Source organism: Tachyglossus aculeatus, chromosome 6, assembly GCF_015852505.1.
Source record: "Tachyglossus aculeatus isolate mTacAcu1 chromosome 6, mTacAcu1.pri, whole genome shotgun sequence".
Lineage (NCBI taxonomy): Eukaryota > Metazoa > Chordata > Mammalia > Monotremata > Tachyglossidae > Tachyglossus > Tachyglossus aculeatus.
In genome coordinates this window covers 6,693,544-6,719,199 of record NC_052071.1, presented here as the reverse complement: position 1 = coordinate 6,719,199, position 25,656 = coordinate 6,693,544, and the positions used below count along the sequence as shown (strand labels likewise).

Here is a 25,656-nt window from a genome sequence, read left to right as displayed (position 1 = left end):
AGAATAACAATAACGATAATGATAATAATAATAATAATGGCATTTATTAAGCGCTTACTATGTGCAAAGCACTGTTCTAAGCGCTGGGGAATTTACAAGGTGACCAGGTTGTCCCAAGTGGGGCTCACAACCTTAATCCCCATTTTACAGAGGAGGTAACGGAGGCCCAGAGAAGTGAAGTGACTTGCCCAAAGTCTGGTACTTCTTAAGCACTTTACTATATAATAACAATGGGATTTGTTCAGCGCTTACTATGTGCCAAGCACTGTTCTAAGCACTGAGGTAGATATGAGTTAATCGGGTTGGACACAGTCCCCATCTCACGTTGGGCTCACGGTCTTCACCCCCATTTTACAGAGGAGGGAACTGAGGCCCAGGGAAGTCAAGTGACTTGCCCAAGGTCACGCAGCAGACAAGTGGGGAAGCCGGGATGGGATCTCAGGTCGTTCTGACTCCCAGGGGCTGGATCTATCCAGTGGGCCACGCTGCTTTTCCTCTGTTGTACTGTCCTCGCCCCAATTCTTAATCCAGTGCTCTGCACACAGTTAGCGCTCAATGAAGACCACAGGTTGATTGATTGGTGGAGGGACACAACAGCAGTGACGGTGATGTGACTGATGATCTTGGAGAATTTCTAGGGCCACACCGTGGCTGTCTTCTTGGAACACAGAACCCAAGCTTCTTGTTGGATCGAGAAGAGGCCAGGCCTAGTGGATAGACCTCGGGCCCAACTGTCAGAAGGACCTGAATTCTAACACCGGCTCTGCCACTTGTCTGCTGTGTGACCTCGGGCAAGTCGCTTCATTTTTCTGGGCCTCAGTTGCCTCCTCTGTAAGATGGGGATTGAGGCTGTGAGCCCCATGTGGGACATGGACTGTGTCCAACCTGATTACTCATTCATTCATTAATTCTACCGTATTTATTGAGTGCTTACTGTATGCAGAGCACTGTACTAAGCGCTTGGAAAGGACAATTCAGCAACAAAGAGGACCATCCCTGCCCACAGCGGGCTCACAATCTAGACAGACAGCAAAACAGGCATTAGAGAAGCGGTGTGGCTCAGTGGAAAGAGCCCGGGCTTTGGAGTCAGAGGTCATGGGTTCCAATCCTGACTCCGCCAACTGTCAGCTGTGTGACTCTGGGCAAGTCACCCCACCTCTCTGGGCCTCAGTGACCTCATCTGCAAAATGGGGACTAAGACTGTGAGCCCCCCAAGGGACAACCTGATCACCTTGTAACCTCCCCAGCGCTTAGAATAGTGCTGGGCACATAGTAAGCGCTTAATAAATGCCATTATTATTATGACAGATGAGGTAAACTGAGGCCCAGAGAAGTGAAGTGACCTGCCCAAAGTCACCCAGCTGACAAGGGAGGCGGGATTAGAACCCATGACCTCTGACTCCAAAGCCCATGCTCAATCCACTGAGCCACAATGCTTAGGGTTGATCAATCAATCGTATTTATTGAGCGCTTACTGTGTGCAGAGCACTGTACTAAGCTCTTGGGAAGTACAAGTTGGCAACATATAGAGACAGTCCCTACCCAACAGTGGGCTCACAGTCTAAAAGATCAGCGATTAGCTTCTATCTATTCCAGCGCTGAGTACAGTGCCTGGCACATAGTAAGTACTTAACAAAAACCATTAGAAAAAAACAAATACCAGGCAGAAAAGAACCGCCACCAGTCCTAACACAATTTGGGGAGTGTCCTAGAAAGGAAAACCCTGGAAAATATCTATCCTCTGTCTCCCCCTCTAAACCGGAAGCTCCCTGTGGGCAGGGAACATATCTACAGCTTTCAGGAATTTTCAGGCACTAAGAGCAATCTCTCACAATCTTCAAAAGGGTTGTCACTTGCGGTAACTGTCGAGTGGGAGGCTGGAAAAAACATAGTCCCTAGTTGGACTGACCTCTCCCAAGCTGTTAGTACAGTGCTCTGCACACGTAAGCACTCAATAAATACCGCTGAGAATAACTTTTCTTCTCAAACAAAACTTACCTGTTGTGTGACCTTGGGGCAAGTCATTCATCCATTCATTCAATCATATTTACTGAGCGCTTACTGTGTGCAGAACACTGTACTAAGCACTTGGAAAGTACAATTCAGCAACAGATACAGACCATCCCTGAACACAATGGGCTCACGGTCTACAAAATGGGGAGACAGACATCAAAACAAGTAAACAGACTTCTCTGAGCCTCAGTTCCCTCCATCTGAAAAATGGGGATGAAGACTGTGAGCCCCATGTGGGACAGGGACTAACTATATCCAACCTGATCACCCTGTCCTTATCCCAGTGCTTAGTACAGTGCCTGGCACATAGGATGAGCTCAACAAATACCCTAGAAAAAAAAACCACACCCGCACCCCCCGACAGCAGACCATTATAGTCCCAGGGTGGGAAACTCTTGAGATCGCTCGGTAGGGTAGTAGAAACGGGATCACATTTTCAATTTCCACATGCCCGGGTGTCCCTTTTCCCGGTTATGATCCATTCGGCGGGCTAACGCTTCTCACTTACTGGCTTCATCCATCACGGCTTTTAATGGTGGCTCCACTCTGGCCAAGAGAGAAGCGCATAACTGTTCAAACTGCCCTCTGTGGAAACAAAGAAACACAGAATTCCCCAAGGATTAAGGGCGGGCACAGAAAATAGGAATCTTTACCCACTGAGACCATAATAACCTTGTCTTGACCCCAGCGCTTAGGACGGTGCTTGGCACATAGCAAGAGCTTAGCAAATAACCAGAGGAGTGTAGCCCAGTGGAAAGAGCAGGCCTGGGCTCTTTCCAGTAGGCTACACTCCTCTGGTTATTTGCTACGCTCTTGCTATGTGCCAAGCACCTCCCTAAGCACTGGGGTCTAATCCCGGCTCTGCCACGTGTCGACTGTGTCATCTTGGTCAAGTCACTTCCCTTCCCTAGGCCTCGGTTTCCTCATGTGCAAAATGAGGATTCAATGCCTATTGCCTCTCCTACTTGGACTGTGAGCCCCGTGTGGGGCAGGAGCTGCGTCTGAGCTGATGATCCTGTATCTACCCTGGTGCTCAGTATAGTGCTTGGCACATGGTAATCGCTTAACAAATGCCACAGTTATTATTATTATTACTACCCCAACTACCACTATAATTTATTGGGCCGCAGTTTCGTCATCGGCTTACTGGAAATTCAACATCTATTCTCTCTCCTACCTGGACTTCTATCCCGTGTGGGGCAGGGACAGTTTCCGACCTGATGATCTTATACCGTGCCCAGTGCTCGGCGCCCGGTAAGTGCTTTAACAGGTGCTACAACGATTCTTCTATTACCCCAACTACCATTAGAAGATGGGAGGGTGGGAAAATAATAATAGTAATAATAATTATGGTACTTGTTAAGCATTTACTATGTGCCAAGCACTGGTCTATGCGCTGGGTGCTACAATGATCCTTCTATTACCCCAACTACCATTATAAGATGGGAGGGTGGGAAAATAATAATAATAATAATAACTATGGTACTTGTTAAGCATTTACTATGTGCCAAGCACTGGTCTATGCACTGGGTAGATACAAGTTCATCAGGTCGGACACGATCCCCATTCCACATGGAGCTCACACTCCGAATTCCCATTTTACATTTAACTAAGGCCCAGAGAAGTGACATGACTTGCTCAAGGTCACACAGCAGACACGTGGCGGAGCCGGAATTAGAACCCAGGTATTTTTTATTTTTAATGGCATTTATTAAGCGCTTACTATGTGCAAAGCACTGTTTTAAGCACTGGGCCGCCAAGGCCCACGCTCTCACTAAGCCACTAAAACCGAACTTTCGAACCACCCCATTCCGAGCGCTCGGTGTGGCGCTCGGCCCTAGATAAAACGAGCCTCCTCTCGAACTCGGGTCTTCCCCGGCCCTCCAGCCCGACCCTCTCCGGATCCCGCTGGAGAAATCGTCCCACCGGTTCATCTTTCCGGACACGTCCAGGTCGTTCATGAAGCACTCGATGTTGAGCGGGAGGTCGGAGGCGTTGGCGCTCATCAGCTTCTTGAGTTTTTCGCACTCCTGGTAGAGGCGGAGGAGGGCCCGGGGGTTCTCCTTCACGTTCAGCTTATACTTGGCCCTGAATTCCTCGCAGAAATAGTCCACCAACGTCTCGTCAAAGTTCCTGCCGCCCAGGTAAGGGTCGAAAGCAGCAGCCAAGACCTGCGGGGGGTGGGATGGGACAGTGGAAGCCGACTCTCGGGGGGAAGCCACGTTTAGCAAGGGTCCCGGCTGTGGTGACATTTGGGGGGGACCTTCATTCATTCCATCTTATTGATTGAGCGCTTATTGGGAGAGTACAGCATGACAATCAACGGACACATTCCCAGCCTACAGCAAGCTTCCAGTCCATTCACTCAGGCAACCACACTTATTAAGCGCTTACAGTGTGCAAAGCACTGGACTAAGTGCTTGGGAGAGGACGGTACAGCAATAAAAAGACAGACACAGTCTAGAGGTTCCAACGTCTGAACATTTGACCGGTCAATCGTGGATCGTATTCATTGAGAAGCAGCGTGGCTCAGTGGAAAGAGCACGGGCTTTGGAGTCAGGGGTCAGGGGTTCAAATCCCGGCTCTGCCAATTGTCAGCTGTGTGACTTTGGGCAAGTCACTTAACTTCTCCGTGCCTCAGTTCCCTCATCTGTAAAATGGGGATTAAGACTGTGAGCCCCCTGTGGGACAACCTGATCTCCTTGTAACCTCCCCAGAGCTTAGAACAGTGCTTTGCACATAGTAAGCACTTAATAAATGCCATTATTATTATTATTGAGCGCTTCGGAGAGCCCCACACAATACAAGAGATGTATTCCCTGCCCACCACAAGCTTACATTCTAGAGGGGGAGACAGACATAAATATTAAATAGAAAAATTTTGGGTCTGGGCGTTAAGCGCTGTGCGGCTGGCCCAGGGGAAGGTGATTAAAGGGGGAAGCAGCATGGCTTAGTGGATACAGCACGGTCCTGGGGATCAGGAGGTCATGGGTTCTAATCCCGGCTCCACCATTTGTCTGTGTGACCTTGGGCAAGTCACTTCGCTTCTCTGGGCCTCAGTTTCCTCCTCTGTAAAATGGGGATTGAGACTGTGAGTCCCACCAGGGACAGGGACTGTGTCCAACCCAATGTAGTTGTACTCACCCCAGCGCTTAGTACAGTGCCTGGCACATAGTAAGTACTTCATAAATGCCACTGTTATGATGATGATGATTATTTAAAGGGTGCAAATCAGGGACCCAACATTCCCCTCGTTGCCAAAACTGAAACCCACAGGGGTTTGTTTCTGGTACTTTAGAATCGGTCGACGAAGTGGCGTTTATTAAGCGCTTCCTATGGGCAGAGCTGTGGACTGAGCACCACCAGAAAGAACACAGAGGTGGGAATTAGACGAGGCCCCTGCCCCTCGGGGGGCACAGGGAAATGCCAACGGGGAGAATGTGATTTCCCTCCACTGAGGAGAGTGGCATTCATTTTCGAGAAGTTCTAACAACGGAACTCAATAGGGTAATCTCCAAAAATGTTCAGGCCATGTCTTCCCACTCTTCAAGAACCTCCAAGGGCTACCCACTCTCCTCCGCATCAAAAAGCAACTCCTCCCCAGCAGCTTTGAAGCCTTCAGTCCCCTCGCCCCCTCCTACCTCACCTCACTTCTCTCCTACTCCAATCCAGCCTGAGCACTTCGCTCCTGTAACGCCTCGCCATTGACCCCTTTCCCACATCCTTCCCTAACCTGGAACTCCCTCCCCTTCCATAAAGGCCACGCCACAACCCCCTCCACCTTCAAGGCATTACTGAGATCGTGGATCTTCCAAGAGGCTTCCCCGATAAAGCCCTTTTTGCCCCATTTCTCACTCTTCCTTCTGCATCATCCTTGCACTTCAATCTGTGACCTTTGGACATTTGATATTAGTCCCAATCCCACAGCACTCATGTACCTATCTTTAAATTATATATTATAAATTATTTATTCGTACTAATGTCTCGTATGCATTCGTATTAAGGCCTTCCCAGACTGAGTCCCCTTTTTCCTCTCCTCCTCCCCACCCCCCGCCCTACCTCCTTCCCCTCCCCACCGCACCTGTATACATGTTTGTACAGATTTATTACTCTATTTGTTTTACTTGTACCAATTTACTATTCCATTTATTTTGTTAATGATGTGCATCTAGCTTTATCTCTATTTATTCTGATTCATTCATTCATTCAATGGTATTTATGGAGCGCTTACCGTGTGCAGAGCACTGTACTAAGCGCTTGGGAAGTACAAGTTGGCAACATATAGAGACGGTCCCTACCCAACAATGGCTTCACAGTCTAGAAGGGACAAACACACACACACACACACACACACACACACACACAGGCAGCTTGGCTTAGTGGCAGGAGCCCGGGCTTGCGAGTCACAGGACATGGGTTCCAATCCCGGCTCTGCCTCTTGTCTGCTGTGTGACTTGACACCTGTCCACATGTTTTGCTTTGTTGTCTGTCTCCCCCTTCTAGACTGCGAGCCCGTTGTCGGGTACAGACCGTCTCTATATGTTGCCGACTTGTACTTCCCAAGCGCTTAGTACAGTGCTCTGCACCCAGTAAGCGCTCAATAAATAAGATTGAATGAATGAGTGAATGAATGAGTGTCTGCCTCGCCCTGTAGGCTGTAAGCTCATTAAGTTAATTCTGTCCTATAAGCTAATTCTGTCATACTGTCCTCTCTCAAGCACTTAGTACCGTGCTCTGCACATAATACATGCTCAATAAATGCAATCGATCGACTGGTTGACCTGAGGGAGCCAGGCCCGGCTGCATTCGCTTGCCTTGCAAGGCCTCGAACCAGTTTTGCTGGATTGGGAGAGTTGAGAAGAGTGACCTTGGAGAACTGGAAGAGAAGGGGGCAGGGGGAGGGAGAGAGAGAGAGAGAGAGAGGAAGGGATAAAAGGGAAAGAGGAAGCTAGGAAGGAAGGAAGGGAGAGAAGAGAAGAAGGCAGAGAGAGAGAGAGGATTCTTTTCTAAAAAAAAAAAAGCTAGTCCTGCATGATCTGGTTTAGGCACACTTCTCAGGACGGGGAAAGGGAAGTGCTGGACAAGGAGTATACATGCAGAGAAATCAAACGATACTCAACAGTAACGCAAGTCTCCTAGAAAGCAACGTGGCCTAGTGGATAGAGCCTGGGAGTTAGAGAAGGCTCTTGGCTCCGCCACTTGTCTGCTACGTGTCCTTGGGCAAGTTGCTGCACTTCTCTGGCCCTCAATTCCCTCATCTGCAAAATGCGAATGAAGACTGTGAGCCCCATATGGGACAGGGACCGGACTGTGCCCACCCTGATTAGCTTGTATCAACCCCAGAGCTTAGAACAGCGCCTGGCACGTAGTAAGCGCTTAACGGATACTTTTTGAAAAAATCAAGAAGCATTACGTAGTGAGGGCTGAGTTTGTCCATTCATCCCCGGATAGTCTCCTCAGTCATGAAAGTGAACCCCAAAACAACCGCTTCCAGATTTGATTGCTACTTCTCTCACTCTAGTCGACGTGCCTTCGTTGACTTGCGGTGAAAAACAAAAAACCAAAAAACAAAAACCAATCTGGCCGATTTACCTTAAGTTTTCCCTTGTTAAAGGCACAGACTGAGACCTGGTACGCGGAATGACCCATGTCGACAAAAACGACGTTCCTTGGCCTCTCCTCCAAAGCAGGAAGATCTTGCTTATAGATCCCATACGCTAACGCAACTGGAGGATAAATGAAAAAAATAAAGGCTCGAGTATACTTGAAAGGTTCAATACAGATTTGGGGGTATTCAGAAATATGTTTTTTTTTCCCCCACAGGATAATCAATCAGTTGTATCTTGTGAGTGCTACTGAGCAATTTACTGAGCGCTTGGGAGAGTACTATGCAACAGAGCTGGTAGACCCATTCTCTGCCCACAAGGCTTGAGGATGATATATACATTTTAGCTGTCGGCACCAAGTAGTTTTGGCACTTGAAAAATAATTTTTGAATCTGGTTTAAACCCCTCAGGCCCCATAAATTGGCTCTCAATCTCATGATCTAATAATAATAATAATAATAATTGTGGTATTTGTTAAGAACTGACTATGTGCCAAGCACTAAGAACTATGTGCCAAGCACTATAAAATGCACTGGGGTAGATTTTGAGCAAATTGGTTTGGCCACAGTCCCTGTCCCACACAGGGCTCACAGTCTCAATCTCCATTTTACAGATGAGGTAAAGAGGCCCAGAGAAGTAAAGTGACTTGCCCATGGTGACACAGCAGACAAGTGGCAGAGAGGGGATTAAAAAACATGACCTTCTGTGTTCGACCTGATTTCCTTGTATCTACCCCAGCTCTTAGTACAGCGCCTGGCACATAGTAAGTGCTTAAAAAATACCATTATGATTATTATTATTACCACAGGAGGTGTATCAACTCGAGAAAAGCAAGCCCACATCTGCAACGCTGGATCGTGTCATGTCGGGGCGAGCTTACCTGCCGTGGTTTCATTCATCAGCCTTAAACAATTTAAGCCGGCTACCTGGGCTGCTGCCAGCACCGATCTTCTCTCGACATCAGTGAAAAAGCTAGGAATCTGAGGGGGGGAGAAAAGAAATCAATAGTGTTTATTGAGCACTTACTATTCTTCATTCAATCGTATTTATTTATTCATTCAATCGTACTTATTGAGCGCTAACTGTGTGCAGAGCACTGTACTAAGCCCTTGGGAAGTACAAGTTGGCAACATATAGGGACGGTCCCTATCCAACAACGGGCTCACAGTCTAGAAGGAGACAGACAACAAAACTTGCAGACAGGTGTCAAAATTGTCAGAACAAATAGAATTAAAGCTATATGCACATCATTAACAAAATAAATAGAATAGTAAATATGGACAAGAGAATAGTAAATATGTACAGTGTATATAATAATAATAATAATGATGGCATTTATTACTATGTGCAAAACACTGTTCTAAGCACTGGGGAGGTTACAAGGTGATCAGGTTGTCCCACGTGGGGTTCACAGTCTTCATCCTCATTTTCCAGATGAGGTAACTGAAGCACAGAGGAGTTAAGTGACTTGCCCAAAGTCACACAGCTGACAGTCGGCGGAGCCGGGATTTGAACCCATGACCTCTGACTCCAAAGCCCCTCTTTTCACTGAGCCACGCTGCTTCTCTATGTAGTATGTGCACAGCACTATGCTAAGCGCTTGGGGGAGGAAGACAACATAACGTCGACGCAGCATGGCTTCGTGGATAGAGCCCGGGCCTACGAGTCAGGAGGGCCTGGGCTCGAATCCCGGCTCTGCCACTCGTCCGCTGTGTGATCTTGAGTGAGTCTCTTCACTTCTCTGAGTCTCAGTTTCCTCATCTGCGAAGTGGGAATAAAAGTGTGAGCCCCGTGTGGGAGGGGGTCTTGTGTCCAACCTAACTTAGAACAGTGCTTGGCGCACAGTAAGCACTTAATGAGTACCACAATAATAATAATTACAGGGTTAGGGAAATAGAGTCATTTAAAATGATCCTATGGGGAAAGGGATGCTATTTTCTTATCCTCGGCAGCCCTTAGGGCAGCTTTTAAAGGCCACCACTTTATATAAGGAAAGACTCATCAAAATGCATAATTTCCTACTTGAACTCTAGTAATACGAAGAGTCTTTCTGAACGTAAAGTTCAAAGGACTCGTTAAAAATTCATTAATTATCTACTTTAGGCACTCTAGCAATATGAAGAGTCTGTCTGAATGTAAAGTTCAAACAGGCCCAACAGATAAAAACGGGAGAATACTTAAAACCAAAATAACTATTCAGTACATGTTTATATCGCTGAGAAAACTAGGAGACTCGACGCAGTCAATTTGAGCGCTTATTACAGTGATCTGCACACAGTAAACGCTCAATAAATATCACTGATTGATAAATACCACCGACTGATGCACACAGTAAACGCTCAATAAATATCACTGATGGCTAAGTACCACCGACTGATGGACTGAACCCAAGCAGAAGTTGTTGAACAATGCTTTGGGGTAAATTTACTGGGATATGAAAGAATGGAGTATTTACTTGAGTTATCATCATCATCATCTTCTATGGTATTTATTGAACACTTACTCTAGCACAACACAGCACTATGTGCTTGAGAGGGCACAGTACAACAGACTTGGCAGACACTTTCCCTGCCCACAATGAGCTTACAGTCTAGAAGGGGAGACAGGCATTACTATAAATAAATGGGAAGCAGTCCAGTCAGGTGGAAAGAGCTGGGGACTGGGAGTCAGAGGACGTGGGTTCTAATCCCGGCTCTGCCACGTGTCTGCTGTGTGACCTGCCTGGCACATACTAAGCCCTTAACAAATACCATAGTTATTATTCTCGTTATTATTATAATTTGTAATATATAATTTATATAGAAGTTGAAGGCTATGAAGAGACCATATTATCAAACCCCAAACTTCCCTTCTGGAAAATGCCAGCAGTTATTTTTATATCACGCAAGAGGCTCGTGGATTGACTTTTCATCTGTTACCGATTCTGGAGTGTGACCAGCTTGTTGGCAGAAAATGGCCCTGATTCAAATCAGATGCTTTTTTAAGGATATTTGTTAAGCACTTTACTACGTGCCACGCGCTGTACTAAGAGCTAGGGCCAATCCAAGCCCATCAAGCTGGACAAAGTCCATGTCCCCCATGGGGCTCACAGTCTTAATCCCCATTTCACAGAGGAGAGAACTGAGGCCCAGAGGAGTGAAGTGACTGTTTTATGGTATGTGCTAGGAGCTTACTTTGTGCCAGGCACTGTACTGAGAGCTGGGGTACATAAAAGATCATCAGGTTGGACACAATCCACGTCCCACAAGGGGAATGGGTCTGCTTATTGCTCTATTATCCTCTCCCAGGTGCTGAATACAGTGCTCTGCACACAGTACGCGCTCAATAAATACACTTGAATGAATGAATGAAGTCACGTGTTTTGGGGGGACAGGGAGGGAAACGTACAGATATGACGCAGTCCGCCACCGGCTTCTTCAGAGCGTTCTCCGATGTCTCCTTGAGCTTGGCCAACAGCATTCCAGTGACCTGTTCGATCGCGAAAGGTCTCTCCTCTTCCAGGTAGCACACCTGGAACGGATTCGAGTCAGTCAGGGAATGGGATTCACAGACGCTCGTGGGAGTCGGCCCGTGAGGACAGGGTGAAAAGAAATTGCTTCATGCTAACCCGGGCATCCGACCAGAGCCCACCAGCCTAAGGGGGATTCCAGAACATACTCCTCCACGGATGCATGCTCACACGTGGACAAGCACACCGTGAGGGAGAGAGAGATATTTTGTGTGTGTGTGCGCGCGCGTGTGCGTATTCGTCCATCCCTGAAAGTGTTTTTTGCAATCCCTTGCCCCAGCTGGGTGAGTGGGGAGAGGGGGCATTCCTGTTACTGTTTCCAGAAGATGGGAAACAGTAATCTGGAGTTAGTCTAGGGCTGCCTCCCGAACTGGACAGGAGGATTAGGAGGGGGTGAAATGGAGGGGAGAGTCGGGGGCGGGGAGGGGGGCAGATTTAAAGAGGTTTGGAGGGTAAAGAGGGAGGGTGAAGAGGTGAGAGGGGGTGAAGAGGAGATGAAGAGGTGAGAGGAGGTGAAGAGGTGAGAGCGAGGGTAAAGAGGTGAGGATGTGAACAGATGGAAAGAGAGAGGGTGAAAAGATGAGAGGGTGAAGAGACAAAAAAAGAGAGGAGATGAAAAGGAGAGAGAGAGGATGAAGAGGAGGGGGGAGAGAGAGAAAGTGAATGAGATGGGAGAGATGGAAGAGAAGGGCTAATCCCCCATGAGTAAGCAAGCCCAGGGCTGGATCTGTTTCTTGTCTCCAGAAGAAGGGGTGTTTGCCCCGGGCGACCCATCTCCTCAGGCCCCGTCGGGGTGGGCGATGGCCGGCCAGGGGGAGGGTGGGCAGAGACAGTCTCGCTGAGGCGCGGCGGCAGCGGAGGCAGCCATTTCCCCAGCCGGGAAGAAGGCGCGTGTGCCGGGAGCCAGGGGAAGCCAAGCACTGCACCCGGAGGCAGACACGGATTTGTCGCGGGAGCCAACGGACAAGATCTGGACTCTTGAACATAAGGCCGCGGGGAAAGGGAAACACACAGAGGAGAGACACAACACCCGGCTCAAAATTTTCACGACCTTTTCAATCGATCAATCATTCGTATTTGTTGAGCATTTACCGGGTGCAGAGCCCTGTGTTACGCTTTTGGGAGAGTACGATACAATAATATAACAGACACATCCCTGCCCACAACAAGCTTACAGTCTGGGGGCGGGGGGGGGGAGACATTACTATTAAAAGCAAATATAAAGATTTTTTCAGAAATGCACAGGCCAGGAGGCCTGTAGCCAAATCACCTTTGCATAACCACTGTTCCCACTTCACACACACAAACACGCAAACAAACACACACATGCTCAAGTCTTACTTTTGTCACTAATCACTTGACGTTGGCTTTTTTTTCCTCATAATCCTTCATAAAAACTTCAGCATTTGGTAAGCGCTTACTATGTGTCAAGCACTGCACTGAGCACTGGGGTAGATACAAGTTAATCAGGCCGGATACAGCGAGCACTGGGGTAGATACAAGTTAATCAGGCCAGATACAGCACCTGCTCTCAAGGGGTTCACAGTCTACGAAAGAAGTAGAACAGGGATGATCTGAGGCCCGGAGAAGTGAAGTGGCTTGCCCAAGATCACAAAGCAGACAAGTGGCAAAGCAGGATTAGAACCCAGGTCCTCTGGCTCAGGCTCTTTCCACTAAGTACACCGCTTGTTCTTTCTCCAGGGTGATTTCTGCCGGAGGGCTCTTGGTGAATTGCCAGACAGCAGCATCCAAATGAACCTGATCAGCTTGTGACTACCCCAGCGCTTAGCACAGTGCCAGGCACAAAGTAAGTGCTTAACAAATTTTTTTAAAAAGCTAGAAAAGCATGACTCCAAGAGCAGTGTGGAAATGTTTAATCCTACTGTCTTACAGTAAAGTGAGGGAAGACTTTGTTAAAACCAAGTTGCCGTTTAAAAAGAAACCTACATAAAGAAATCATCCGTTACTTCAAGACCTTTCAACATATAATACAACAAAACTGAATATACGTCCAGCAGATAAAGAAACTTCTCTCTAGACCAAAAATATCAGCCTTGTCTCCTGTCTATTAAAGGAAAAAAAAATAAATAGATAAAAATTGCATTCAGGACACAGAAAGCTCTCATGTGGCTCCCCAAGTACATTTAGCTTTTAAAGTGTTTCACGACCAAAAAAAAAAAAAAACCTCTCTTCCTCCGAACAGGGGGAGTTTTCTAGGTCAGACTGGCAGCAACAAAGCTTTGGGCTCCTTGAAAAAGGAACAAGAAACCACGGAAACAGCGTGTCCTAGAGGATAGTCGGAAGGTCATGGGTTCTAATCCCGGCTCTGCCTCTTGTCTGCTGGGTGACCCTGGGCAAGTCACTTCACTTCTCTCAGTTCCCTCATCTACAAACTGGAGGTTAAGACTGCGAGCCCCACCAGGGACTGCGTCCAACCTGACTGGCTGCTATCTACCCCATTGCTTAGTACAGGACCGGGCACATAGTAAGCGCTTAACAAATACTACTGGGAAAAAAATAGGGAGAGAGAGAGGTTTTCCCCCTTCCATTTTCTTTCACCTGGCCCCAATTTCCCTCTGTTTAAATTTCCTTGCTCCTCCTCCGCACCCACCCCCAACCCATCTCCCTTGAGGCCGCAGGACACTGTGCCCCACATTCTGCATACCCTCACGGTTCAAAAATGAGAATCGGCTACTTGGCTATTTTTTTTTACTAGTATTTATTCAGGACTTACTATGTGCCGGGCACCGTACTGAGCGCTGGGGTGGATACAAGTTAATCAGGTTGGACACAGTCCCTGTCCAACACGGGGCTCACCGTCTTCGTCCCCATTTGACAGATGAGGGCTCTAAGGCGCAGAGAAGTGAAGTGACTTGCCCGAGGTCACCCAGCAGACAAGCAGAAGAGCTGAGATTAGAACCCAGGTCCTTCTGACGCCCAGGCCCGGGCTCTATCCACTAGGCCGCACTGCTTCCACTGTTCCAAAGGATGGAAAAAAGCATTTTCTACTCTCCTAACCGGAGTAGAAAGTAGCTCTTCTTTTTAAGTTCCAAACTACTTCAAGATGGTTTTGCCGAAATGTCGACATCTCGATGTGGGGGGCAGGGGAGGGGATGATAAATATAATCCTTTTTGGTTGGCAGGGGCTTAGGAGATGATGGTGCCAAGCAGAAGATGCAATCGGGAGGTAAAATCATCGTGCTTATTTTGCCAGTGAAAATATCCAAAGAGGCTTCTACCAGTCTCTAAGTAGCAAGCCCACCTGATCTCTCTGATTGTATCTCAGTCTCTCAGAAGGCTCATATTGTTGCAAAGAAGCAACCAGATAACCAGGGCCAGAGACATTTTGGGGGTCTCTTTGGCCAAGAGCTCGTTCAGAAAAAAACCTTTCTAATTTTGCCCCTTGCGTGGGCATAAGTTTGGACATCACCACCACCAAGAAGCGGTATGGCCTAGCGGAAAAAACCCGAGGCTGGGAGTCAGAGAACCTGCGTTCTAATTCCGGCTTCGCTCCTTGCCTGCTGGGTGACTCTGGCCAAGTCACTTCCTTCTCTGGGCCTCGGTTCCTTCATCTGTCAAATGGGGATTAACACTGGGAGCCCCACGTGGGACAGTGCCTTGATCAATCAATGGTGTTCATTCAATCTTATTTATTATGCACTTACTCTGTGCAGAACACTGTATTGAGCGCTTGGGAGAGTACAGTTACAACAGAATGGGGAGACATGTTCCCTGCCCATAGTGTCTGTTTAATGTTGTACTGTACTCTCCCCAGTGCTAAGTACAGTGCTCTGCACACAGTAAGTGCTCAATAAAAACTACTGAATAACGAACTTTCAGTGGCAGGATGAACTTACAGTTTAGGGTCTTGATGATTTTTTATCTACTCTAGTGGTTTAGTATAAAAACTAGCACGTAGTAAGTGCTTAATACATACCATTTTTAAAAATCATCACCATTGGTGGTATTTACTGAGTGCTTACTGTGTGCAGAATTAGCATCTATGTTCCCGTCCCAGACTGAGCCCCCCTTTTCCTCTGCTCCTCCTCCCCTCCCCATCGCCCCGACTCCCTCCCTCTCCTCTACCCCCCCTCCCCGCCCCACAGCACTTGTGAATATATGTCCATATTTACTATTATATTTATTTTATTAATGATGTGTACATATCTATAATTCTGTTTATTTATATTGATGCTACTGATGCCTGTCTACTTGTTTTGCTTTGTTGTCTGTCTCTCCTCTTCTAGACTGTGAGCCCGTTGTTGGGTAGGGATGGTCTCGAGTCATTGCCGAACTGTGCTTTCCAAGCGCTTAGTAGAGTGCTCTGCACATAGTCACCGTTCAATAAATACGATTGAATGAACGAACGAGCTTCCAGTCCAGCCGGACAAACTTACAGTCTAGAGTCTTGATGATCTTGTGTCTACCCCAGTGCTTAGTACAGTGCCCGGCACATAGTAAGTGCTTAACAAATACCATTAAACAAAAAAAAATCATCAGTGGTATTTATTCAGCGCTTCCTGTGTGGGGACCACTGCACTGAGCGGTTGGGAGAGGACAGGCTAGGTTGGAGGAAGGTTTTCTGGCTGCCATGGAGCGTGAGGACCTAAGCGCCTCTCCCAAGCCGTGACAGAGCCATAATGGCCGCCCAGCGCCGACCCACCTTAACCCCCGCGCTTCCGTTCGGCATTTTCTGAATTTCGTACGGCAGCTTGACTCTTTCCGTCTGCACGATGGGGTCGTCGAAGGCCCGCCCGTGAAGCTTCTTGAAGCCATGCAGAGTGTTTCTTACGTTGGTCACGATCTGGTGACCGGAAGAAAAAATGGATTGGCCCATGAGGTACCCAGAGTGGCTGCTCCCCTACACCATCAATCATATTCCCCAGTCAATCAATCAATCAATTGTATTTATTGAGCGCTACTGGGTGCAGAGCACTGGACTAAGCACTTGGGAGGAGACACAACACAGACACAGCCCCTGCCCACAGTGAGCATACAGTCCAGACGGGGAGATGGGGAGTAATAGAGATAAATTATAGCTAGAGACTTAAGTGTTGAGGGACTGGGTTTTGGTCGGGGGGGGAAATCAAGGGAGCAAGTCAGGGCGACGCAGAAGGGAGTAAAAAGAAAAGGAAAAAAGGGCTTAGTCAGGGAAGGCCTCTGGGAGGAGACGTGTCTTCGATAAGGCTTTGAAGGGGGAAGAGTAATTGTCCGTCAGATATGAAGAGGGAGGGCATTACAGGCCAGAGGCAGGATATGGACAAGGGGTTGGTGGAGAGCTAGACAAGATCGAGGCACAGCGAGAAGGTTGGCATTAGAATGTGCGCGCTGGATCGTAGTACGAGTGTAGTGAGGTGAGTTAGGAGGGGGCAAGGTGATTGAGTGCTTTAAAGCACAAGACCCCAGGGCAGACAAATTTAAAAGACTATCAACTCTTAAATCACACCCCTCACTTTTTTTTAATGGTGTTTCTTAAGCGCTTTACTACGTGCCAGGCACTGTAGTAAGAACTAGGGTAGCGACACGCTAATCAGGTCGGACACAGTCTACGTCCCATGTGGGGCTCACGGTTTCCATCCCCATTCTCCAAGCTCTTGGTACAGTGCTCTGCACACAGTAAGCACTCGATAAATAGGACTGCTTGATTTTAAAGATGAGGGAAGTGATGCGCGGAAAAGTGCAGTGACTTGCCCAGGGTCACACACAGCAGACGTGGGGCGGAGGTGGGATTAGAACCCAGGTCTTCTGACTCCGAGGCCCGAGCTCTTTCCGCTAGGCCGAGCTGCTTATCCACCTTAAGCCTCAAAATTTCACATATCTGTTGCCCTTCACGATCAAATCCTAACCCCAAACCCACATGAAGGATTTTGGGGCGATGGAATCACTCTTGAGATCTCCCATCTCAACATCATCCTCAATGCTATTTATTGAGCGCTTACTGTGCTCAGGGCACTGCACGAAGCTCTCAGGAGAGGACAATCCAACAGAGTTGGTAGACACGTTCGCTGTCCACGAGGAGCGGACAGTCTTGAAGGGGAGAGAGACATTAATATAAGAGTTGGTAAACACACACCCTGCCCACAAGGAGCTTATGGTCTAGAATGAGAGACAGATATTAATATTGATAAGTGTCTCCTTCCCACAATTCACTCTCCTGCTCAGGAGGAAACCAAGTGCTCAAATTAGCAGGGTGATAGATGTTACATTTTCTCTGAAATCTGAATGGATACTTAGCTTTGGCCTGCTGAGAACAGCCCCCCGGCCTCAGGAGAGGTGGGAGGTGGAGGATTTTTCCATAATTAAATAGACTTTGAATCAATCAACTAATCAATGGTATTTACTGAACACTTACGGTGTGCAGAGCACTGGACTAAGCGCTTGGGGGAGGACAATCTAATACAGTGGGTAGATGTGAAGCACCATGGACCCGTGGATAGAGGCCGGGCTTGGGAATCAGAGGACATGGGTTCTAATCCCGGCTCCACCACTTGTCTGCTGGGTGACCTGGGGCAAGTCGCTTGACTTCTCTGGGCCTCAGTTTCCTCCTCTGTCAAATGGGGATGAAGACTGTGAGCCCCGTGGAGGACAGGGACTGTGTCCAATCGGATCATCCTCTATCAACCCCAGGACTTAGTAGGGTGCCTGACACATATAAGCACCTAACAAATACCATTAAAAAAAAAAAAATAGTGGGAGAAAAGGAAGCTCTGCTCTCTATTTCCTTTTTTTTTTTTTTCCTTTCCGTTCTTTCCTCCCCCTCCCCTCCAGTCTTGGAATCTGGGGTGCGGCTCTGTCGGTTCCAACTGTCAACACGAGGACAGTGAGGGAGCGCGGTGGGGGAGGGTCCGTCCGCCTCCCCCTCTAGATTGTCAGCTCGTTGAGGGCAGGGAATGTGTCTGCTTATGGTTGTAGTGTCCTCTGCCAAGCGCTTAGTATGGTGCTCTCCACACAGTAAGCGCTCCATAAATATGACTGAATAAATACAACTGAGTTGAATGAGAGAGATGGGGGGTGGGGGGGGGTACCCTGGGCCAACAAGGATGGTTTGGGGGCCCAAAGGGGAGAGGGGGTGATGGAGCCACTGAGTCACTCCCACCCCCCTCAACGACTTTCCGAAGCCGGTAATGACTGGGGGCAGAGAGAGCCCCGTGTTCGGTTCCGGGGGGGGACAGGAGGGACGGGTATATTTACCTGGCTCTTGGCTGCATTTCCGATGGCCCGGGTTTTGGATCCTAAGGATATACAGGCCCTAAAATGGGAGACAAGGGGAAGTTAGCGTCCGTCGAGCCTGAGCCACGGCCTCTGGGGAGGAGGAAAAGGGAGATTTGGGAATGCTTCTCTTCTAGTCCGGTTTCCCGACAACAGGGCGCGAGCTAATCTCCCCTTTACAGAAGCCATCCATTCCAAAACCATTTTCACCCCTCAAGACAGGAAGCTTGTTATGGACGAGGAAAGTGTCCTCTCCCGGGGGCTTAATACAGTGCTCTGCACATAGTAAGCGCACAATAAATGCCACTGATTCATTGAGGTCAGGGAATGTGTCTGCTGACTCTGTTGTATTGTTCTTTCCCAAGCACTGCATAGGAGTGTGGTGAAGTGGACAGAGCCCGGTCCTGGGAGTCAGAAGGTCATGGGTTCGAATCCCGGCTCTACCACTTGTCTGCTGGGTGACCTTGGGCAAGTCGCTTCACTTCTCCGGGCCTCAGTTCCCTCATGTGTAAAGTGGGGATTGAGACAGTGAGCCCCACATGGGGCAGGGACTGTGTCCAACTTGATTTGCTTACATCCACCCCAGCACTTAGTACAGTGCCTGGCACCACGAAAGCGCTTAACAAATACCACATTTATTATTATTACTATTATTATTATTACAGTGCTCTGCATATAGTAAGAGCTCAATAAATACCATTGACTAATTGATTCACTGACGGCAGGAAAGGTTTCTACCAACTCTGTTGTACTGGACTCCCACAGTAAACACTCAATAAATATGACCGAATGAATGAATTAGGGAAGACAAAACTCAAAAAAAGTCCCGTGACTTTTCTCCACGTTATGCTGAAGACCTGAATAGGATATTGATCATTCTGATGATACCCTATAAAGTGAGAGAGACCCCCCGCCAAAAATCAAAACATCGACCATTCACTGGAGACGGATGTTTGGAGGCTGTTCCATGCAAAACTAGAAGGTGAAGTAAAAATGAAAAGACAATAATAATTGGGTTTGTTAAAGGTGGTATTTGCTAAGCGCTTACTACGTGTCAGGCACTGTACTAAGTGCTGGGGTGGATAGAAGCAAATCAAGTTGGACCCAGTCTCTGTCCCACGTGGGGCTCACAGTCTCAATCCCCATTTTCAGACGAGGTAACCGAGGCAGACAAGTGAAGTGACTTGCTCAAGGTCACACAGCAGACAAGTGGCAGAGCTTGGTGCTCACCATGCGTCAAGCGCTGTTCTAAGCCCTGGAGTAGATACAAGCTCCTCAGGTCAGACGTAGTCCCCATCCCACAGGGAGCTCACAGTCCAAGCAGGAGGGAGACCAGAGACTGAATCCCCATTTTTCCAGATGAGGAGACCGAGAGGCACGGAGAAGTAAAGTGACTTGTCCAAGGTCACCCCGCGGACAAGGGGAGGAGCCGGGATGAGAACCCAGGTCCTAGGACTTCCAGGCTAGGGCTACGCTCACCTGGATCCCTGCTCTCCTTTTACTTCGGGACCCTGTCTGACCTCATTAACCGCTATCTACCCCGGCACTTACATCAGTGTTGGACACACAGTAAGTGCGTAACAAGTGCAAGAAAAAAGGACCTTGACCTTCGTTAGGTAGAATGATGCAGATCAATTTAAAAAATAAGTTTAAGGGGCAGGACAGCGTTAGGGTTGGGGGTCGTGAAGCTTAAAACCTCTCAAGGTGGGGTGTGAAGGTGGGCAGGTGTCAGCGGGGGGACCAAGGAGTGAGCAGGATCACACAAAAACACTCGATTTGGGGAGAATCTGTCTGTGCAGCCGCTGCTCCAGGGGAAACTGAGAGGAAAAAGAAAAGCCCTGTGACGCCATGCTATCTTCTAATAATTGTGGTATTTGTTAAGCGCTTACTATGTGCCCGGCACTGTCCTAAGCGCCGGAGTCGACACCAAGTAATCGGGTTGGATGCGATCCCTGTCCCACACAGGGTTCACAGTCTTCATCCCCATTTTCTAGATGAGGGAACTGAGGCCCAGAGAAGTGAAGTGACTTGCCCAACATCACACAGCAGACAAGTGGCGGAGCTGGATTTAGAACCCAGGGCCTTCCGATTCCCAGGCCCGGGCTCTACCCACTAGGCCACACGGCTTCACTACCCCCAACCCCCATGCCGTCCTGCCCCTTAAACTTATTTTTTGACTAATCTGCATCACTCCACCTAATGAAGGTCAAGGTCCATTTTTGTGGCATTTGTTAAGCGCTTATTATGGGTCCAACACCGCTCTAAACGCTGGGGTAGATGCCAGTTAATTAGGTCAGACAGGATCCCTAAGTAAAAGGAGCACAGGGATCGAATCCCTATTTTCCAGTTGAGGAAACGGAGGCCCTGAGATGTGAAGTGACTTGCCCAAGGTCACACAGCACACAAGTGAAGCAGCGCGGCTTAGCGGGAAGAAAGAGCCCGGGTTTGGGCGTCGGAGGTCGTGGGTTCTAATCCCGGCTCCGCTGTGTGACTTTGGGCAGGCCACTTCATTTCTCTGTGCCTCAGTTGCCTCATTTGTAAAATGGGGATTAAGAGTAGGAGCTCCACGTGGGACAACCTGATCACCCTGTGTCTACCCCAGCGCTCAGAACAGTGCTTGGCACATAGTAAGCGCTTAACAAATACCATTATTATTATCACTATTATTGTACCACTGTTGGGTAGGGACCGTCTCTATATGTTGCCAACTGGTACTTCCCAAGCGCTTAGTACAGTGCTCTGCACACAGTAGGTGCTCAATAAATACGACTGAATGAATGAAAAGTAGCGGAGCTGGGATGAGAAGCCAGGTCTTCTGACTCACAAGCCCAGGCTCTTTCCCCTAGGCCATGGTGTTTCTCATTAAGTGAAATGACTTGCCCAAGGTCACCCAGCAGAGAAGTGGCGGAGCCAGAATCTGAACCCGGGTCTTCGGACTCAGGCCAGGCTCTTCCCATTGGGTCACTCTACTTCTTCCCTAGGGGTACGGGAAGGACAAAATCAAGAAGTGACAAGTTCCCTGCCCTCATGGAGCTTCCACTCTAACAACATACTTTCAACTAGAGAGGTCAAAAAGAAACAAAACGGCCATATTCATTCATTCATTCAATTGTACTTATTGAGCGCTTACTGTGTGCAGAGCACTGTACTAAGCGCTTGGGAAGTACAAGTTGGCAACATCTAGAGACGGTCCCTACCCAACAGCGGGCTAACAGTCTAGAAGGGGGAGACAGAAAACAAAACAAAACATATTAACCAAATAAAATAAATAGAAGAAATATGTTCAGCAGTGTGGGCACAAGATAAAACACGTATGGAACAATGTGGTCCAGTGGAAAGAACACAGGCCTGGGAATCAGAGGACCTGGGTTCGAATCCCAGGTCCGCCGCGTGCCTGCTGCGTGAACTTGGGCAAGTCACTTTCCTTCTCTGGGCCTCAATTACCTCATCTGTAAAATGGGGATTCGATCCACATGTTTTGTTTTGTTGTCTCTCTCCCCCATCTAGGCCGTGAGCCCGTGGTTGGGTAGGGACCGTCTCTATATGTTGCCGACTTGTACTTCCCAAGCGCTTAGTACAGTGCTCTGAGCACAGTAAGCGCTCAATAAATATGAATGAATCCCTGTTCTCCCCCCCACTTATTCAATCGTAGTTACTGAGCGCTTTCTGTGTGTCGAGCATGTACTAAGCGCTTGGGAGAGGAAAACAGAACAATTAACAGACATATTCCTGGCCCACAGCTAGCTTACTTAGACTTTGAGCCCCTTGTGGGACAAGGACTATGTTCGACCCGATTAACTTATAACTACCCCAGCGCTTAAGACAGTGTTTGACACATAACAAGCGCTTAAAAGTTACTTTTTAAGAAAAAAAAGAAAGCATCCTTGGGGCCCACCTCCTTCCCCTTCACCCCCCCACACACCCAGACTGTGGAGAAGACAGGAGGGCAGGGAGGCCAACGGGAAGGGGCCACACTGGGGTTCAGGAAGTCTCCCTGTCCCTGCACCCCATCCCGCCCCCACCCCAATCAATCAATCAATCATATTTATTGAGCGCTTACTGTGTGCAGAGCACTGTACTAAGCGCTTGGGAAGTACAAGTCGGCAACATACAGAGACAGTCCCTACCCAACAGTGGGCTCACAGTCTAGAAGGCCCTTCTCTGGGCCTCAATTACCTCATCCGTAAGATGGGGATTCAATCCACACGTTTTGTTTTGTTGTCTGTCTCCCCCGTCTACACTGTGAGCCCACCGCTTAGTACAGTGCTCCGCACACAGTAACCGCTCAATAAATACGACTGAATGAATGAAAAGTGGTCATCCCTGCCGGCCAGCCGAGAGGCCAGGGGAGGTGGGGAGTCAAGAGGGTGACGGAGGGGGAAACACTGTGGCCTAATGGGTAGCGTGGCTCAGCGGAAGGAGCCCGGGCTTTGGAGTCAGAGGTCATGGGTTCAAATCCCAGCTCCGCCAACAGTCAGCTGTGTGACTTTGGGCAAGTCACTTAATTTCTCTGTGCCTCAGTTACCTCAACTGTAAAATGGGGATTAAGACTGCGAGCCCCCAGTGGGACAATCACCTTGTAACCTCCCCCGTGCTTAGAACAGTGCTTTGCGTGTAGTAAGAGCGTAATAAATGCCACCATTATTATTATTAGAGCCCAGGCCTGGGAGTCGGAAGGATCTGGCTTCTCATCCTGACCTTGGGCCAATCACTTCCCTTTGCCGGGCCTCGGTTCCCTCATCTGGAAAATGGGGATTAAGTCCGTGAACTCCAAGTGGAATGGGGACTGTGTCCAACCCAATTTGCTCGTATCTTCCCGACTGCTTAGTACATTGCCTGGCCTGTAGTAAGCAACAAATACCAAACGGTAAGTAACAAATACCATAAAAAGGGGGAGGTGGGGTAGGGGAGAAGCCGCCAGGACAGAGATGGAAAGCCGGTGGGGGGGAATTCAGGTCCAGGGCCACGATCCTGGATCAGGCTGAGGACCCCTGGCCGTTCGGGGGGTCAGCAGGGGAGTGGAGGAGGGGCTTCCTACTGAGGGGGGCTCAAAGATTAGGGGGAGACCTGCCCAGCCCCAAAAACTGGGGCCTGGGGAAGGGGAGGCTTCACCTGTCACGGGTGGGGAGAGGGGCACGCTCCTGGGGTACACCTGTTGGGAGAGGACCGGGAGCACATTCCAAGTGCTCCTGGGGTACACCTGTTGTGGGGGGGATGGGGAGGGATACACTTCTGGCATACACCTGTTGGAAGAAGGGGTGCACATTCTCGGGGTACACCTGTCCGGGGGGTGGGGGGAGAGGGGTACACTCCTGAGGAACAATTGTCAGGGGGAGGAAGAGGAGGGGTACAATTGTTGTGGGGAGGGGAGAAGGGGTACACTCCTGGCATACAACTGTCAGGGGAGAGGAGGAGGAGGGGGGATGAACCTGGTGGGGTGGGGGGAATGGGGTCCACTCTCGGGGTACACCTGTCAGGAAAGAGGAAGAGGGGTACATTCCAGAAGTACAACTGTCAAGGGGGAGGAGCGCATCTGTCGTGGGGGAGGGATACGTTCGGAGAATACACCTGTTTGGGGGAAGAAGGGGGGTACACCTGTCTGGGGGGAAGGGGAAAAGGGGCACATTCCTGAAGTTCAACAGTCAGGCGGGAGGAGGAGGAGGAGGAGGGGTACATCAGTCGGGGGGAGGGGGGACGGGTAGTAATAATGATGGTATTAAGCGCTATGTGCCAAGCACTGTTCTAAGCACTTAGCGCTCCTGGGATACACCTGTGTGTGTTGGGGGGGGGGGGAGAGGTAGACTCCTGTCGGGGTCGGGGGAGGTACATTCAGAGACTACACCTGTCGAGGGTGGTGGGGGGGGGAAGAGGAGAAGGGGTACATTCATGAGGTTCAGTTGTCAGGGGGGAGGAGGAGGAGTGCACCTGTCGGGGGGGGGGGGGGGGGCAGGTAATAATAACGACGGTATTAAGCGCGTCCTATGTGCCGAGCACTGTTCTAAGCACTGAGCAGTCCCGGGATACACCTGTGTGTGTGGCTGGGGGGGAGGGGGCAGACTCCGGGGATACACCTGTTGGGGGGGGGGGGGGGGCACACTCCCAAGGTATACCTGTGCGGGGGTAGGGGGGGGGGTTGAAGGGTAGATTCCCGGGGTACACCCGTCCGGGAGGGCAGGCTCATGGGGTACACCTGTCGGGGGGCGGGGAGGGGCAGACTCCCGGGGTACACCTTTCGGGGGGCAAGGGGACAGACTCTTGGGGTACACCTGTCGGGGGAGCCGGGGTACACCTGTTGGGGAGGGAAAGGGGCAGACTCCCGGGGCACACCTGTCGGGGGGGGGAAGGGGCAGACTCCCGGGGTGCACCTGTCGGGGGAAGGGGCAGACTCCCGGGGTACACCTGTCGGGGGGGGGGGGGGCGCAGACTCCCGGGATACACCTGTCCGGGGGGGGGGGGGGGCCAGACTCTTGGGGTACACCTGTCCGTGGGGGGGAAGGGGTAGACTCATGGGGTACACCTGTCTGGGGAGGGACAGACTCCCGGGGTACACCTGTCCGGGGGGGGAAGGGGAAGACTCCCGGGGTACACCTGTCTGGGGGGGAAAAGGGGGCAGACTCTCGGGGTACACCTGTCTGGGGGGGAAAAGGGGGCAGACTCTCGGGGTACACCTGTCGGGGGGGGGGGGCAGACTCATGGGGTACACCTGTCGGGGGGGCCGGGGTACACCTGTCGGGGAGGGGAAGGGGCAGACTCCCGGGGTACACCTGTCCGGGGGGGAAAGGGGGGAGACTCATGGGGTACACCTGTCGGGGGGGAAGGGGTACACCCGTCGGGGGTCGGGGGGAGGGGGAAGGGTGAGACTCACGGGGTACACCTGTCGCTGTACTCGTTGGCGACGGTCTCGATGCCGCCGCTGCGCGCCACGGCGATGTAGCAGTTGAGGAATCCGAGGTCGATGCCCACCACCGACATGGCCGCGGGTGGGCGAGAGGGTGGGCGAGAGGGTGGGCGAGCGGGCGGGCGAGAGGGTGGGCGAGCGGGCGAGTGGGCAACCCCGGATGGGCGAGCGGGTCCCCACTGCGGTTCAGCGGCGACCAACCGCCGGTTAGGGCGCTCTGCGCCTGCGCGCGACGCCCGCCCGCCCGCCCGGCCCCGAACCCGCGGCCGCCGCTTCGGCTCTTTCCGCCGCCCTTCGGGCCCCCGAGCCTCGGGGCCCCCCGCTTCGGCCCCTTCCGCCGCCGCTTCGGCCCTTTCCGCCGCCCTTCGGGCCCCCGAGCCTCGGCGCCCGCCGCTTCGGCCCCTTCCGCCGCCTCTTCGGCC

The 25,656-nt window shown here is 50.2% G+C and overlaps 1 protein-coding gene across 1 annotated transcript in view; it reads right to left on the bottom strand.

The window, feature by feature from the left end:
• The window catches only part of HSPA4L (heat shock protein family A (Hsp70) member 4 like), a 51,805-nt gene extending 26,456 nt beyond the window's left edge, over positions 1 to 25,349 (bottom strand). Inside the window, exons 1-8 of the mRNA XM_038748219.1 lie at positions 25,202 to 25,349; positions 18,319 to 18,376; positions 15,791 to 15,931; positions 11,007 to 11,129; positions 8,500 to 8,599; positions 7,606 to 7,739; positions 3,940 to 4,184; positions 2,522 to 2,598 (exon numbers count right to left, since the gene is read on the bottom strand). Of these exons, the coding sequence (XP_038604147.1) occupies positions 2,522 to 2,598; positions 3,940 to 4,184; positions 7,606 to 7,739; positions 8,500 to 8,599; positions 11,007 to 11,129; positions 15,791 to 15,931; positions 18,319 to 18,376; positions 25,202 to 25,308 (985 nt within the window). The 5' untranslated portion in view covers positions 25,309 to 25,349. The remainder of the gene's footprint in view (positions 1 to 2,521; positions 2,599 to 3,939; positions 4,185 to 7,605; positions 7,740 to 8,499; positions 8,600 to 11,006; positions 11,130 to 15,790; positions 15,932 to 18,318; positions 18,377 to 25,201) is intronic.
• Between the last annotated feature and the right edge of the window lie 307 nt (positions 25,350 to 25,656).